This window comes from Pelodiscus sinensis, chromosome 14 (genome assembly GCF_049634645.1).
Source record: "Pelodiscus sinensis isolate JC-2024 chromosome 14, ASM4963464v1, whole genome shotgun sequence".
Lineage (NCBI taxonomy): Eukaryota > Metazoa > Chordata > Testudines > Trionychidae > Pelodiscus > Pelodiscus sinensis.
In genome coordinates this window covers 8,109,020-8,124,203 of record NC_134724.1, presented here as the reverse complement: position 1 = coordinate 8,124,203, position 15,184 = coordinate 8,109,020, and the positions used below count along the sequence as shown (strand labels likewise).

The following is a 15,184-nucleotide window of genomic DNA, read 5'->3' as shown; positions in this document are numbered from 1 at the left end:
AAGGAAATTTGTGCTAACAAATGTCTTGCTGACTCTGTGCTCTTTGGATTTCAACCACCCTCAGTGGGGGGGGGGGGGGGGGTGGAGGAGGAGAGTCCCATACTGTCAGGCTTATAATGAACTTTGCAGATTTAGTCTCTTCAGCTGCAAAGCAACGCAGCAGCAAGCAATCCATGTGCATACACTTCAGGGCAACTTCCACTGCTGTCTCATTAATTATGCACTAAAGAATGAAACTTCTTTCTTTCCACTGATAAGATCTAATTAGCCCAGAGCATCTTGTAAGTGATTTCTCAATATTTCACATGGGGGGGGGGAGGGATTCAGAAAACAGATCTGGTCTTGTTAGCAGCAATCTTTCATTTGAGGACTTCAGTTAAGTGACTGGTTTGTTTAATTTAATCAAGGAAAAAATGTCTGCTCCTCTAACTCAGTAAACTGAGTGGGAAGAAACAATAAATTATAACAGAAATGCTCATGGCGGATGTGACAGTATCTCCGAACTTTAAGAGGCATAATTTTTTCTAACTGCCTAGAGCTGTGCTTTCAAAACTGAAGCCCGGATGACCGACAAAACACAACAGGACCAGCGTTTCCAGCCTGTCTCAATGCATAATTCAGCTAGACTTCCTCATTCTGAAGAGTTATGCAGAGTTCAGCGGCAGAAAGAGACCGGGTTTAAATCCATGGACATTGTGGGGAAATAACAGTGCCACAAAATGCAGTACGGGCAATAATATGCTCTACCAAGAAAGCCCAATTTACCACTTACGAGCCTTCCTAGTAGATTTTAAGGACAGCTTTAGAGACCAGGATGTGGGTGGTCAGGCCAGGTCTCAAAGCCAGGGTTGGCTTTGGTCCCCTATCTGCAAGGCTTTAATGGAGTCACGCTGATTTGCCCAGTGAAGAATACAGGTCTCATCTTATAAAGAATTTCTTGGGCTAGTCTGAACACTCACTTTAGTGACTTATCTATTAATTAACGGTACTTAACTGCAATTTACAAACAACTGAGAATTTAACCTCAAGATTCTGCTGGGTGTGTTTGAATTTAGCATGACACTGTTTAGCTTCACCTTCTATGTAGCACAGATATTCCCTTATGCCAACCCGCCCCCTCCTCCGGTCACCATAGCATTGACTGCTGCTGCTCAGCATGGATAACGCTGAAACACTGCTTGCTAGTCCTTGCACTGCCACGCTTAGGAGCACAGTGAGACCAAGGATTGGATGCTAGCTGTTCCTTAAAGGTGTTCTCAAAAATTGCTTCCTTAATTTCTCTTTGCACATCATAAATCCTGAAAGGCTGATAGAAAGAATTCAAAATTACAGAGAGTCGCCAACAGATGTTTCTGCAGAAGACATCTGTACGTGCAACATCTGTCTGACTAGTACGAAGAGACACTGATTATCATGGGGTTTCAATCTGCATAACAGCCCTCAGGCTGGGTACCATGAGTGTTAAATGGTGAATTTACTTGTTGCACATACCTACCATTGAAAAAATTTTTCCTAAATTCTTTACCAGAATTGCAGGATAACTCAAGAATTAGAACAGAAGGCTAATGATTAACGAGCTCTCCCTCTTACACATTTTTTTTATCCTTTATATATTATTTTTGTGATTAAAGCTGTAATGATGGTGATGAAATTCCTTAAGAAATCCACAGATCCTGAGAGAAGTTTAAAACAATCACAGAAGCGTACAGCTGGAAGGTCAAGAGGTCTGGTCCACCCCCCTGCACTGAGGCAGGACCAAGTATGTGCCTGAACCTTCCCTCACCATTGTTTTCTCTCAAAGACCTCCACTGGCGGGGTCCCAGAAGCTCCTGTGGAAGCCTGTTCCAGAGATTAACGATCCTTTCTTCTTAATATGTCTCCTAATGTTCCCTTGCTTGTCTTACCTTCAGCAAACATGGAAAACAACTGATCACTATCTACTTTAGAACAGCCTGTAACATATTTTAAAACTGTCATGGGGTCTCCTCTGTCTTCTGTTCTCATGACTACACACAACTGTTTTTTTTAAAACCTTTCCTCTGAAGTCAGGTTTTCTAATCCTTTTAATCTTTATGGTAGCTCTCCTCGTGGACTTTCTCCCATTTGTCCATCTTTTTCCTAAAATATGGTGCTCAGAACTGGAGATTGTAATTCTGCTGCGGCCCCATTAGAGCAAAGCATACGAGGACAATTACCGCACGTGTCTTTACACATGGCACTCCTGTTAACACACCCCATTGCTGGCTCATATTCAATTTGTGATCCACTCTAACGTAGAGATAGTTTTCAGCAATACTACTGCCTACTCTGTTACTCTCCATTTTGTATTTGTGCCTTTGATTTTTCCTTCCAAAGTGAAGTACTTTGCATTTTATTTAATTTCATCTTGTTGATTCATATCAATTCTCCAAACTGTCAAGGTGGTTTTGAATTTTAATACCATCCTCCAAAGTGCCAACCACCCCTCCTCACTGAGTATCATTCACACATTTTAGAAGCATACTTCCCACTCCACAATCCAAGTCATTAATTCTCTGCAGGCAAAATGCACTGAATGAAATAGACTTTTTATCTAGAACAACAGTTCTTCACAATTAACAGAAGGTTCTACTGGAAATCACAACCCATCTCCGAGAATCCCATAGGGCAACACTGCATTAGGATATGCTCGACTTCAAATGGAATACTAATGGCCGTCACATGGGTAACAATCTTACTGCTTTATTAGTAATAATAATACTTTATATTACCACAGCATCTATTAGTAGTAATTTGTATTAGTATAGTGCCTAGGAGCCCCAGTCCTGGACCTCTCTGCGCTATGTGCTGTACAAATAAAAAGCAAAAAGACAGTTCCTGTCCTAAGATGCTGACAGTAATCTAAGTATAAAACAACAGAGGGATACAGAGACACTGACGGGGGAGTACAAGGAAACTATGGGACAGTAATGGTCAGTATGATGAGCTTTGGACTCAGCACCCTGACTGCTGATCAAGGCCTCACTGTACAAAAGGGAGACGCTTTCTGCCACAAAGTGTTTGCAGTCTAAACAGCCAAGGCAGGCAAAGAGTGAGAGGGGAACCAAGAGTCACAGAGAAGTGAAACGGCTTTGCCCAAGGTCGCACAGTAGGTCAGTGGCAGAGTCAGATATAGAGCCGAGGCCTCCTAACTTCAGGACCAGTGCCCTGTGTCTTCATATTGCCCCTCTATTGTTCTCTGTCCCTCTATTTTCTTTCCAAAGGCAGGGGGAAATACCAGCCCCCTGGAAATTAATGGTAAAAGTCCATTGTCTTCAGTAGGGCCAGCATGTCACCCAGGAAAGTCAGAGTTACAGAGAAGGAGTTTTTATACATTCAGCATTGTCCAATCACTTGCCTGAGGGCTGCATTTTCAGAAGAACTCCAACCTCATCATTAAAACGTCAGGCTCAGTTTTGCACCTGTGCATTTTGCCCATTTCATTTTTCAATGTTCAGTGTGAAAAGTCTTAGGCTCTCTTACTGCAAAGTACATTCATGCCTGCATTCATTAGTTCTTCTATGGTGCTCGTCATCATTATATCTGAGAACCTCACAATACTCCTGCAAGGTAGGCAAGTGTTACTGCTCCTGCTTGTGAAGAAACTGAGGCACAGAGAAGTCCAAGGCCACAAAGGAAGTCTGTGGTAGAGGTGGGAATACAACCCTGATCTTTTGATTTCCTTCGAATGCCAGCCTCCTCCTCTTCTTTAGAGCTGCACCTTTACAGCAAAAGTATCAAATGTCTACCACATCTTTCAATGTAGTCCTGTGGCACCTTAGAGACTAACGAAATATATGAGCTTTCGTGGGCAAAATCCACTTCCTCAAACGAGCTTGAAGTGGGTTTTGCCCACGAAAGCTCATGATACTATATATTTTCGTTTGTTTTTAAGGTGCCACGGGACTACCTGTTGTTTTTAAAGTTACAAATACAGCTACCTCACCCATTTTTCATCTCCAAGAATGATTTCTCTCTCAAGACTAGTGTTAACAAGTCACTGGCTCTGATCCCTGCTGAAACGCCCCTGGGATAATGTAGAAGGAAGAACACACGTTATTATGGTGTCTTTAAACCCAAAATTGCTCGGACTAATAAAGATGCTAAAGCTACCTCTAAATACAGCAATTTGTCTACAACAATGCAATCAGCTGTACCTGTTAGCAGGCTAGTCACATCTGACATTTCTTTGGCTCAGACCATTATCTGATTGCAATCGCAGCATGGCACATTACGCATTTCTGAGGGATGGTTTCTAAGGTGCAAATATCTCACAGGCACTGACCATGAGACCCTGGTGAAAGAGAAGCAAGCTCCAGAACAGACAGTTCAGAAATCTTTCAGCACATCAGCCGAGGAAGCAAGCACGTTCATGGAAGACTGTGGGAACTGCCACACAAAAGCAGCTCTCGAAGTCCAAGCCCAAGTTTTAGCAATTAGTTAACAGCAATGCCTTGGATGAAACAAGCATTTCTGGGAGCTCACACCCTCATTCTTGTGTATCCTCTAAAGAATAAGCACCTCTCTGGAGCTGGCTAGGAAACATCCCAAAATGCCTTGGGAAGACAGAGCTTTGCAGTGACAGCAGGAGCATGGAGTGTGCGCCAATCAGTCGCTCACATCCAGTGTACTCAGGCTACATCTACAGTACCGCAGGAAGCCGACCTAATGTACACAACTCCAGCTACGTGAATAGCGTAGCTGGATTCAGCCTACCTGAGGTCTAGATACTCTGGGGGGGTTGACATGAAAAGCTTCCCCATCAACTTTCCTTACTCTTCTCATCCGGGGTAGGATAGCTCAGTGGTTTGAGCATTGGCCCAGGGTTGTGAGTTCAATCCTTGTGGAGGCCATTTAGGGATTGGGGGCAAAAATTCATCAGGGCTGGTACTTGGTCCTGCTGTGAAGGCAGGGGTCTGAACTCAATGACCTTTCAAGGTCCCTTCCAGTTCTAGGAGATAGGCAAACTCCATTATCTTTAATCTCTCTCTATGAAAAGCTTCCCTATCAACTTTCCTTACTCTTCTCATCCGGGGCAGAATGAGCGAGCCGCAGTCAGTCTGGCAGGTCTTCACTGGACCCACTCAATCAACCACCTGGGGATCGATCTCAGAGCATCAATTCCCAAGGTAGTGTAAATGTAGCCTCAGACGTCAAAGGAAATCCTTGAAGATGATTGGTGTCTCCAGGATTGCTGAGATCATGCTGGGCTATCTGCAGAAAAAGGCTTTGCCTCCTTAGGAACAGGCGCTAATTTGACTACAGCAGTGTTTTTAAACTGGCATAAGTCTCTGTGTAGAGGCCCTTATTTTAGGCTCAGAGTGGTGTATTTCATAGAATCACTGAACCAGAGAAGGGACTGCAGGGGTTACATAATCTAGCCCCCTGGCAAGATGCAGGATTTCACATAAGCTTCATGCAGTAAAGCACCAGAAAAGGATACACAGCACACGCAGGATGCAGTCAGTAGGAAAAAATTCCAGTATCAACTCCACTGACAGCAAAGAGGAGACAAAAATCACCAACAGTCCTAGAGCAGCATCATGTCTAAGCAACAATCCTTGTGTGCAAAACTCTGATTTCATGCCCCTGGGTAGGGGCCACTCCAGCCTGGCTTCTTCTGGGCCCCAAACAGGGCTGGAAGCAGAAGCCTGTGTGGGGCCAGCAGAGCCGGCAGTGGATGGGGGTCTGCTCCCCAGATAGCAGGTAACTCATTACCCGTTAACATCCCTATTACATGCCAAAAGCCTCAACGCAATGAAGCCACTGGGAGTTCAGCGTTAGTAACAAAATCCATGTTACTATAAAAGCAGAGTTGGGCAAAGCCAGGTATGGTTTCTGCTTTGTAAAACCAAAGTGATGGCTGGCTAAGAGCCAGGTCGCTTGTACTCCTAACCTGCCCCCAAAGGATGCTGAATATATGGTGATGGGTTAATCCTGTTGCTATGTAAAATAGTTCCTTTCTGCTCCCAATGCCTATGGAGCCAGCATTCCATCCTCCCTTCTGTATACATATTCAGCCGGGGAGGACCTTTACCTGGTGTAAAGCTGACACATCCAGGTTTGTGCCATTTGCTCCCAGCCCTCTGGCACAGAGAGATGCTGGGGGCAATCCGATGACAGGAAAGTTTGTTGCTTGAGCGTCTGCGATTGCTGGCTAGTAGAATAATCTGTAGGGGACTATTACTCCCAGCATAGCCTAAGAGTAGCCCTTGGGGTTGATAACTAGGCTTTGCAATGTTACATGGGAGGCTGATTTGGCTCCTGGTCAGCCCCAGGACTGGGGAAGTGGAAAGTTGGCTAAGAATCACATTCCCGCCCCACAGCTGGGTCTTACACAGCACACCACATGCATGTCATATCGATTTCTGTGTTTTGCACGCCTCTTAGGACAGCCAGCTAGCAGCAGACACTTCTATGGGCCAGTTTCCAGCATCAGCTTCTGTGTAACTATTTTGCATGTGCAAACAGCAATATGTGCATGCAAATATGTGTGCAAGAACTACCATAATTGTGCGCCTACACAAAAATGGGCACGCACCCATTGTTGCAGGGGCATTAGCTGTATGTGCCGAAATGGGTTGTCAGCTTCAGATCTAAATTACTATCTGTCCTTTGTTTTGTTAGACTTTAAGGTGCTGCTAGACTATTTGTTGTTTTTTATCTGTCCCTTGTAATTTTCTATCTAGAAAGGTGAATTGAAGAAGAAAAGTTATTTCCCTCAATGCGTAAGAAAATGAATTCCTGATTGTGACCTTTATCAAGAATTAACAAGTTGTCTGTGGTTTATTCTAAACAGATGGCAGATCAAATTGTGAGTATGTAATGAATGGTGTAAAAAAGGACAGTTTGCTTTTCTAGTCACAACAGCTTTGAATGTCCCTCCTAAACAACAGCTGTTCTTGATTTGTTCTTTTTACTGTGTAATGTGAGTTAATCATTAAGGGCAAGGAGTATAGAAAGATTCTGGGGAAGTGGGTTTTGCACCTGAAAGCTCATGATATTTGTTAGTCTATAAGGTGCTCCAGGACTACTCATTGTTTTTACCTGACAGTCCCAAACACCTGTAACTCAAAGAACACGTCTTTCCGTAGAATTAGGAAGAAAGGATCGATTGTACAGTAGTCACTGAAAGAAGGACTCTGTTCACTGTGCTGTAATTTTATTTCTTTTAGGAAAGGCCACTGACTGCAATTTGCAATTAGAAAGCCCATGCTGCTATAATCAGGACGAATCATCCCTGGTCCCCAGTATGAAACATCTGAATGTTTGGCACAAAAGCAATACTATCCTCATAGAAAAACAGACTCCCCCTCCCATTTTAAACATGCTCTTGAGAGGAATCCCTGCAGTCAGCATTTCACAGGCTCAGAAAAGGACTGTAAAGAAATTGGCAGTGGTCATTTTCCAGAGATGAGAGGTGGCTATAGGTAATTATTGAAATGTGCTTTATCAGGAAGGACAAAGGCAATGGGTAACGGTAGGGCTGGGGGAGGCAAGTTACACTGATTATTTGGCAGGAAGAGAATTTTTAACATCACATTTTGCCAGGCGTTTCCTACTAGGGCGGGGGGGGGGGGGGGCAATAGTTTTTGACCAGAGGCCACTTCAGAAATGTTAGAGGTGGCCCCAGGACCACCTCAGAAGGGGCAGGGCCAGGACACTTCTCTGCTTTCTCTCACACAGACCCTGATTGGACTGGGGATGGGGGGTATGCAAAGTCTTTGCCCTCCCCCCCCCCCCCCCCCCCCAGAGAGAACCACCAGCCATTGGTGGTTCCCTCTAGGTACCCATGCCCCTGGTAGTGGGAGAAGACTGTGTGCTCACTGCCCTTGCTCTTCCCCACTCAGTACAGCCTTGGCTCAGATATTTGTATTTGCCCTGAGAACCAGGACTTGACTGTGCAAAACCCCAGGGGTTTGCTCATCACAGTAGCGCAGATTCTGATCTCAGTTACAAGGATGTAAATCTGGAGTAACTCACCTGACTGAATTAATCTGGATTTACACGGTTGTAACTGAGATTGTCATCTGACCCACTAAGTTGAGCGGGATCCTTGGGTTTTGTAGGGGACCATAATAGTCAAGTGTTCTGGATTTATATCACTATAAAGAAGATTAGAATATGATCCATCAGCTGCATCTTTCCTCCTCATGAGACTTGAAGTTTGGTATGGTAACATGTTAGCTTGTTGCCTGGGAAAACAAACTGCATGTCTAAACGCTGCATCTACCCAAAATGGACCCTTGACAATAGCACTAACAAATTTTCATACCCTCCGACCCCTAATTCTACCTTCCCGGATATAATCCTGTTGATACAATATAACTTAATTGAGAACCCAGAATCACTCTGATCGTGCTGTTGATCTCTAAACTAAGACAGAAACAGGAAACACTAAGATGTATAAACTAGTCAAACAACTAACCCCTCCTGCCAGAAGACTAGTGAATGACTTTCTGATTATTTAAATAGTCCTAGCTCCAGTTCTACCCTGAAAGAGTCCAATGGTCAACTGGGGAAAAGGAACATGAAAAAATCCCACATATGCTGATTTGTACCTGAGTGATCTCACTGCTTCTTCATTACTACAATAGGAGGGGAGTAAAGGAGAGGCAGAAGTTTAGGGGAAGGCTTGGGGAGCTGAAAAGTAACCCCCAGCACTGTTTAGCTTCAGGCAACACTTCACGTTTGTCAGCACCGATGGTCCACCCAAAAAGCTCCCGAGCCAACTCAAACGCATCACTGCATCAATTCAGGATGGACGTTTTCAGTACATGACTCATGATTAGACCCTGGATGCAAGGTCAAGGTCAAAGTCCTTTGGCTTACTCCCTCAAGTGCAGCCTAACACAGGAAAGCGGGATAAATCATGTGCACTATTCAACTGTACAGAAAGTGGTGTATGTAACAATACAATCTGTATAGTAACTGCCTACATCTTCTAAAGGAGTGCAATAATTTAGTCCTTACTAAAGATAGTCTGCAATATATTTTAAGACATTGTAGTTATAGAATCATAGAATACTAAAACTGGAAGGGACCTCAACAGGTCCTCCAGGCTAGTTCCCTGCCCTCATGGCAGGTCCAATCACCAACTAGATCATCCCTGACAGATGTCTGTCTAATCTGCTCTTAAAATCTCTAATGATGGAGATTCCTCAACCTCCCGAGGCAATTTATTCCAGTACTTAACCACCCTGACAGGAAGTTTTTCCTGATGTCCAATCTAAGCCTCTCTTGCTGCAATTTAAGCCTATTGCTTCTTGTCCTATCCTCTGAGCTTAAGAAGAACATTTTTTTTCCTCCCTTCTCCTTGTAACAATCTTTTCATGTTCTTGAAAATGGCTATGTCTCCTCTCGGTCTTCTCTTTTCTCAACTAAACAAACCCAGTTCTTTAAGTCTTCCCTCATAGGTCATGTTTTCTAGACCTTTATTCATTTTTGTTGCTCTTCTCTGGACCCTCTTCAATTTCTCCACATCTTTCCTGAAATGTGGTGTCCAGAACTGGATACAATAACTGAGGCCTAATCAGTGCAGAGTAGAACAGAAAATTATTTCTTGTGTCTCGCTCACAACACTCCTGCTAATGCATCCCAGAAAGTTTGCTCATCCGTCTTTGATTGTTCATTAATGTCTTGGTTCCTAAAAAGAATGAATTTCTGTACCACTGGAATAACTAGGGCGTTAGAATAATTTTTTTTAAAAATCTATTCTTAGTGAAGTGCTGGGAAAATGAGCAAACGTGATCCTTTCCTTTAAGCAGAGCAATAAACATACAAAAAAGACATGTTAATATTAAATGATAAAGACCTTAGGCCCATTTTCAGTCAATACAGAGCTTCAAGTGATGGTGACTAAGTGAGATTCATGTTTATCTGCATGCTACCTGGGTGAGTAACACAACCGATGTGAATAAATTAATTTCTATGTGGATAAATGGTGTGAATGGGAGATGGTTTGAGTGAGTTTCTATGCCTAACATCTTTGTATCATATAGGGTACGTCTTCACAGTAGGGATGTAAGCGACTAATTGACTAGTTGCTCCCCCCCTTGCTGCCTCTAAGTTGGCACGGGTTCCACGTGGAGAGCCAACTTTGAAATGTTCAAAAGTCCCCAGTGGGAGCTCTTGTACATTTCAAAGCAGAAGTACCTGTGTAGAGCCCGGGGTCAGTGGGACTCCCCGCTGGCCCTGGCACCACACAGTGTTTCAATCTTTGAAATTCACAAGAGCCCCTGTTTCAAAGGTGGAACGCGGAAGTCCTTATTGACTATTCGATCAGTTAATTAATCGAAATTTAACATCCCTACTACACAGCAGTGTTATTTTGGAATGAAGACGGGTCTATGATGGTTTTAGTGGTTCTGGATCCCTGAATCCATGTAACTGGTGAATTCGCAACTATTTCATATTCCCCGCTATAAAAAGAACCCTAGTCAATTCCTACTCTGAAATGTTTTTAAGATTCTTTTAAAAAAATGTTATTGCATCTGTGAATACATGGGGACAGTTTATTTTGGCCAGTGCTCCTGTGTTCTGTGTGCCAAGTTGAGAATAAAACAATGTTCAATACACTAAACATTCTGTGATATAAATTCTTGTCTCCACATAACTATAGACTTATTGCATATGGCAGGTTCTTGATGCATTCCCTAGCATTAACAACATTGAAGTTCACATATAATTGTCACGTGCAGAGATCTATTTACAATATTTTTATTACTGATTGTCATCTAAAAATGCTATGGCAGGTAAGCCCATTTCCTGTGATTGGCCTCTGCTTCACTGGAGTCTGATCAATAACAACAAGAATTAAACTTGCATTTTTGGAAAACAAAATTAAACTACTGTATCCCAGTGGTTTCTGCACATGCCATGCATTCCTGAACACAAAGTCGGCTTTGTGTTTAACGAATGGTACGGTTACAAAGATAAGATAAAACAGGATTGGAATATAATATTCCTGGGAAATTTCAGCCCCCCATGCAACCATGAAATTAGCGATGTGAAGAGATTTTATGAACAGCTTGGCCAATTGCTGAGGTCCTGACTCAGACAAAACTGCCTTTGTGGCCAAAGTATTGAGTGAAAACTCAGGCACCAATTCTGCTTTGACTTACATCGGGGTACGTCAGGATTAAATCTTCTGACAACACTCAAGGGGCTCAAATTTCACGATGGTGTAAGTAAGGCTAGAATGTGGCTCTGAGGATAGAGTATGGCTCTGAGGATGAGAATTCTGGCTCTATTTTTAAATCAATGACTAATTTTCACTTCAGAGGGTCAGGGCGAATCAGGGATCAGATTGTGCAGCATATTTCTTACAATGGCGATCAGGCGATTGAGATGCCTGTGGCTAAGGGAGGTACAGCTGGACATCTTTGGAGCCATCATTGTCATGATAAAAGTGTCAGATTCTGTTTGGTGTCAGCGAGACTACTTGTATGTAGGGTTGCCAGACACTTTCACAAAAAATCCCGAACATGGCGGGGGGAAAAATTGGTTGAGCAAAAACTTGTTGAGCAAAAAAAAAAAAAAAATCCTTTAAATTCCCACACTCTTTTGCCATCCCAGCTTTACACGATCTGTTTAACATCAGTTCTCTCAAGCCTTTGGTTGTGTCAGCCAGGAGCACATTAACTAGGTCAACCTGCCTTTTTTTAGGTAGCACTTTGTTTCATTTCCCCTCTCAGGCTCTCTGTCCATCCAAAGTCCAGAGCCAGCCTGATCCTCTTGTGTGCGAAAGGTAGGGCAGCCTCAAGTCTGCACTATTGTGTGTGGGGCTCCATACAGGCCTGCCTGGCCCTGAAGACAGTCAGCCCAGTACAGGAGAGAATCCCAGGCCAATGAATTCCCCCTCCAAATAGCTCTGAGTAGATTCTGCCATTCATGTTGCCCTCTGGTGCCTTGAGATTTCACCTTCTCCTGGCAATGAGAGAAAGCTGAAGAGAACAGATTACAGGGCTTCATACTGTGCCCTGTCCCCACTGATTCCCCTAAAGGGGTGGAGAGCTCCGAGATCGAACTGTGAGCCAGCCTGGGGTACCTGCAGACTGCTCAGCTTCTTCGTGCTCTTCTCAGCCCCATACATAAGGGACCTTGAGAGAGGTCTGTCACCCAACACAACACCATGGTGGAGACTGTGTGAGCGTGGCACACAGCCCGGAGCATAGACAACCTGTGAGGGTTGGGGGTCATACAGCAGTCATAGCACCTCAGCATGGGTCACACTATCCTCCATTCAGGATCCCATTACTCCCCAGCTGCCCCATTTCTAATGCCACCTGCAACTGTTAGCCCTGGAAGATATATCCCCGCACTCTTCCAAATCCAAGTTCTGCTGCTTCTTTTGCCATTTGCTCAGCTGAGACAACAGAAACCGACATTCTCTGTCTGGTGCAAAGCTGCAACGTTTGCATTGTCAATGCTGCGACAGGGTGTTTAAATCCCCAAAATCACTTTTGTGGAAATTAAATAAAAAAAACCATGAAAATAATTCGATTTCCTATTCAAGAGTATAATTAAAAACTGATGACTTCTAAATGTGGGACACAAACATCCTATATATACCAGCACTGCATGCTGAATACAGGCTGAAGGGTTGTTTAAAAGCCAATTAGAGAGCAAACATTGCTCAGAGTTCACCATTACCTTAGACCAGTCCCCTGTTTTCCACTCGTAACAGCCTGTGTGGTCCTCACACTCTTCCTCCTCTTTCGGCCTGGTGGCTGCATCACATTTCCCTTGAGAGTTTGTGCAGGTTACTGTTCTCTTGTGGGTTCCCCTACCGCAATCTGCTGAGCACTGAAAAACAAAAGGCGTTATCCTCAATTGCTGCACAAGGGCACCTAACAGGAAAAGCTCTGGCCAGGATCCCATTAACAATACAGGCGATTACCCCTCTCAGCTGATTGTTATCATGGCTGCAGAAGCAGAGTGGAGGAAAAAAAAGTTTCATTCAAACATTTTAACATTCAAAGCTGTTTTGTGATTTTGAAGGGTTCATTTTTTCCAATTCTTTTTAGCTGTTTTAATAATTCCCCCGTACCAAATTTTTACATTACCTAAAGCATCATCAATATTTCACATTTACCAAAACCATGGAAACAAAAACAATATTTAGGACACCTTTGATTTTTTTCCAGTCAATGTTTAAAAAAAAGCAAGACATCTGACAATTTTGTGGAAAAACATTTCAGAAAAACAGCGATTTTGCAACCTAACCCCCCCCTTTTATTTGAAAAATGTCAACAAGTTCCAAACAGAAGTCAGTGTTGTAGTTTTTAACCCCTTTATTTAAGAGATTATCATCAACTCTGGAAAAGTACCAACACACCAGAGTACACAAGGGGGAAGCTTCTACATTCTTTGATTGTGCAAGACTATGCAATGAAGCCTTCTAAAATCACAGTGGCACCAACTCAGCCTCTTGGCGAAACAGTGGGATTTGCGAAGTGGTATGGTATACCAGCTCATGAAACCCTGCCCCAAGGTGCTTCTGTGATGCAGCTAATGCATAGGCTCACGCTGTCTCTTTGATTCTGTTCAGTGTGCTCTCTCATAATGACGTTGAGAGCAAATGACAAATACATGCAGCGCGTTTCTATTTGTTTCATAATGCTACCCACCATAGGTTATGACCATCAGGGCCGGCCTGAGCCATTTTGGCGTCCCGGGCCCGGACGGGCGGCGCATGCTCTGCCCGGTCTGGCCATGGCCGCTGGCGCGCAGCCCAGGGTGCACGGTGCATGCGCTGCCCAGCCCAGCCCCCGCTGCTGGCGTGCAGCCTGGGGTGGGCTGCGCCTGGCCGTGCAGGGCCCCGTGGCCGTGGGGGGGAAAGGCGCTGCTGGCTGGCGCCATGGGAATGGGGGGGCTGGTGCTGCAGGAGCTGGGCGCACAGCATCTGATGGCAGCTATAAGGCATGCTGCACGCCCCTTACAGCTGCCATCAGGCGCCCCCCATAGGTAGGCGCCCTGAGCAGCTGCCCCGCTCGCCCACCCCTTAGTCTGGCCCTGATGACCATGCATGTTAGTCACACAGTACACATAATCCGAAACGGGTAGTATGCCGGTATATTTCCATTCACCCACCTCAACCTCACGGTTTGCGATCAGTTCAAAATGACATCCAGCAAACATGGCTATTCTCTCTCCCTCTCCCCCATCCCCACACCTGAGTCATAAGCAGGGCTCAAAGACAGGCTTTTCAACACCAAAACCACAGGCCTCTCCCACTCGAGAGAAGGGGTAGATTCTTTAGCTGTGAGAGAGCAGATGACTATTGTACAAGTTGGACCTCCCTTAACTGGGATTCCTGGTCTAGCAACATCTGTGGTCTGGTAGGACCACTGAGTCCAGGTATAGGGAGCTCCAGCCCCAGCTGCAGTTAGGGAGCTCTGGCTCCGGCCCCAGTAGCGGACAGGCAGCTCCAGCCCCGGCTGCACAGTTCCAGTCCCGTGGCGGACAGAGAGCTCCGGCCCCAGCCCTGCAGCTCTGGCCCCGGAAGCAGCAGGGCCAGTGGGAGCTAGAGAGCTCCGGCCCAGGGGGTGATCAGGCAACAGTGAAGCGGGCTAAGCCCTAGCAGCTTAGCATGGGCCAGGAGGGGAGAGACCTCCTCTGGTCCGGCAAATCCTCTCATTCGGGACAGGTCAGGTCCCGAGGGTGCCGGATCAGGGAGGTCCATCCTGTAGTTACTGGGAGCAGCCACGAGAAGAGACAAAGCTACAAGTACCAGGACTATGTCATCCACACACACACAAGTGGGCATGCAGGGTCTATTTTAAATTCTTGAGTTGGAGTCCGCCAGGACTGGTACGCACACAGGAAAATGTGAGCATCACATCACTACCCAAGTTGAAGGAAGGTTGAGAACTTTTGTCTTGTTTTGTCTGAGAATTTGCTAGGACCTCAGCGCCTCGCCTCACCTCCTGTCGGGTTGCACCCTGGAGGAGGGCAGGGTGGTGTCCTAATTCCAAGATGGAGAAACATTGCTTTAGATCACCACCTTTTCGACCAAGAGGCAATGGAAGTGGGGGCATTGTCAAGCCCATTTAAATTGTACCTATACACAGCAGCATGTGTGTTGTTCTTTCCTGCTGCAGCAATGGTTACATGCCCGTTTCCACGGAACGCCCGCAGGGGACAGGTGGGTAGAAAAATGTTC

General features: G+C 45.0%; 1 protein-coding gene across 3 annotated transcripts in view; it reads right to left on the bottom strand.

The window, feature by feature from the left end:
• The window catches only part of ADAMTS17 (ADAM metallopeptidase with thrombospondin type 1 motif 17), a 317,509-nt gene that overhangs the window by 19,533 nt on the left and 282,792 nt on the right, over positions 1–15,184 (bottom strand). For all 3 annotated transcript variants that reach the window (XM_075896951.1, XM_075896952.1, XM_075896953.1), the window contains one exon: positions 12,673–12,825. In XM_075896951.1, the coding sequence (XP_075753066.1) occupies positions 12,673–12,825 (153 nt within the window). The remainder of the gene's footprint in view (positions 1–12,672; positions 12,826–15,184) is intronic.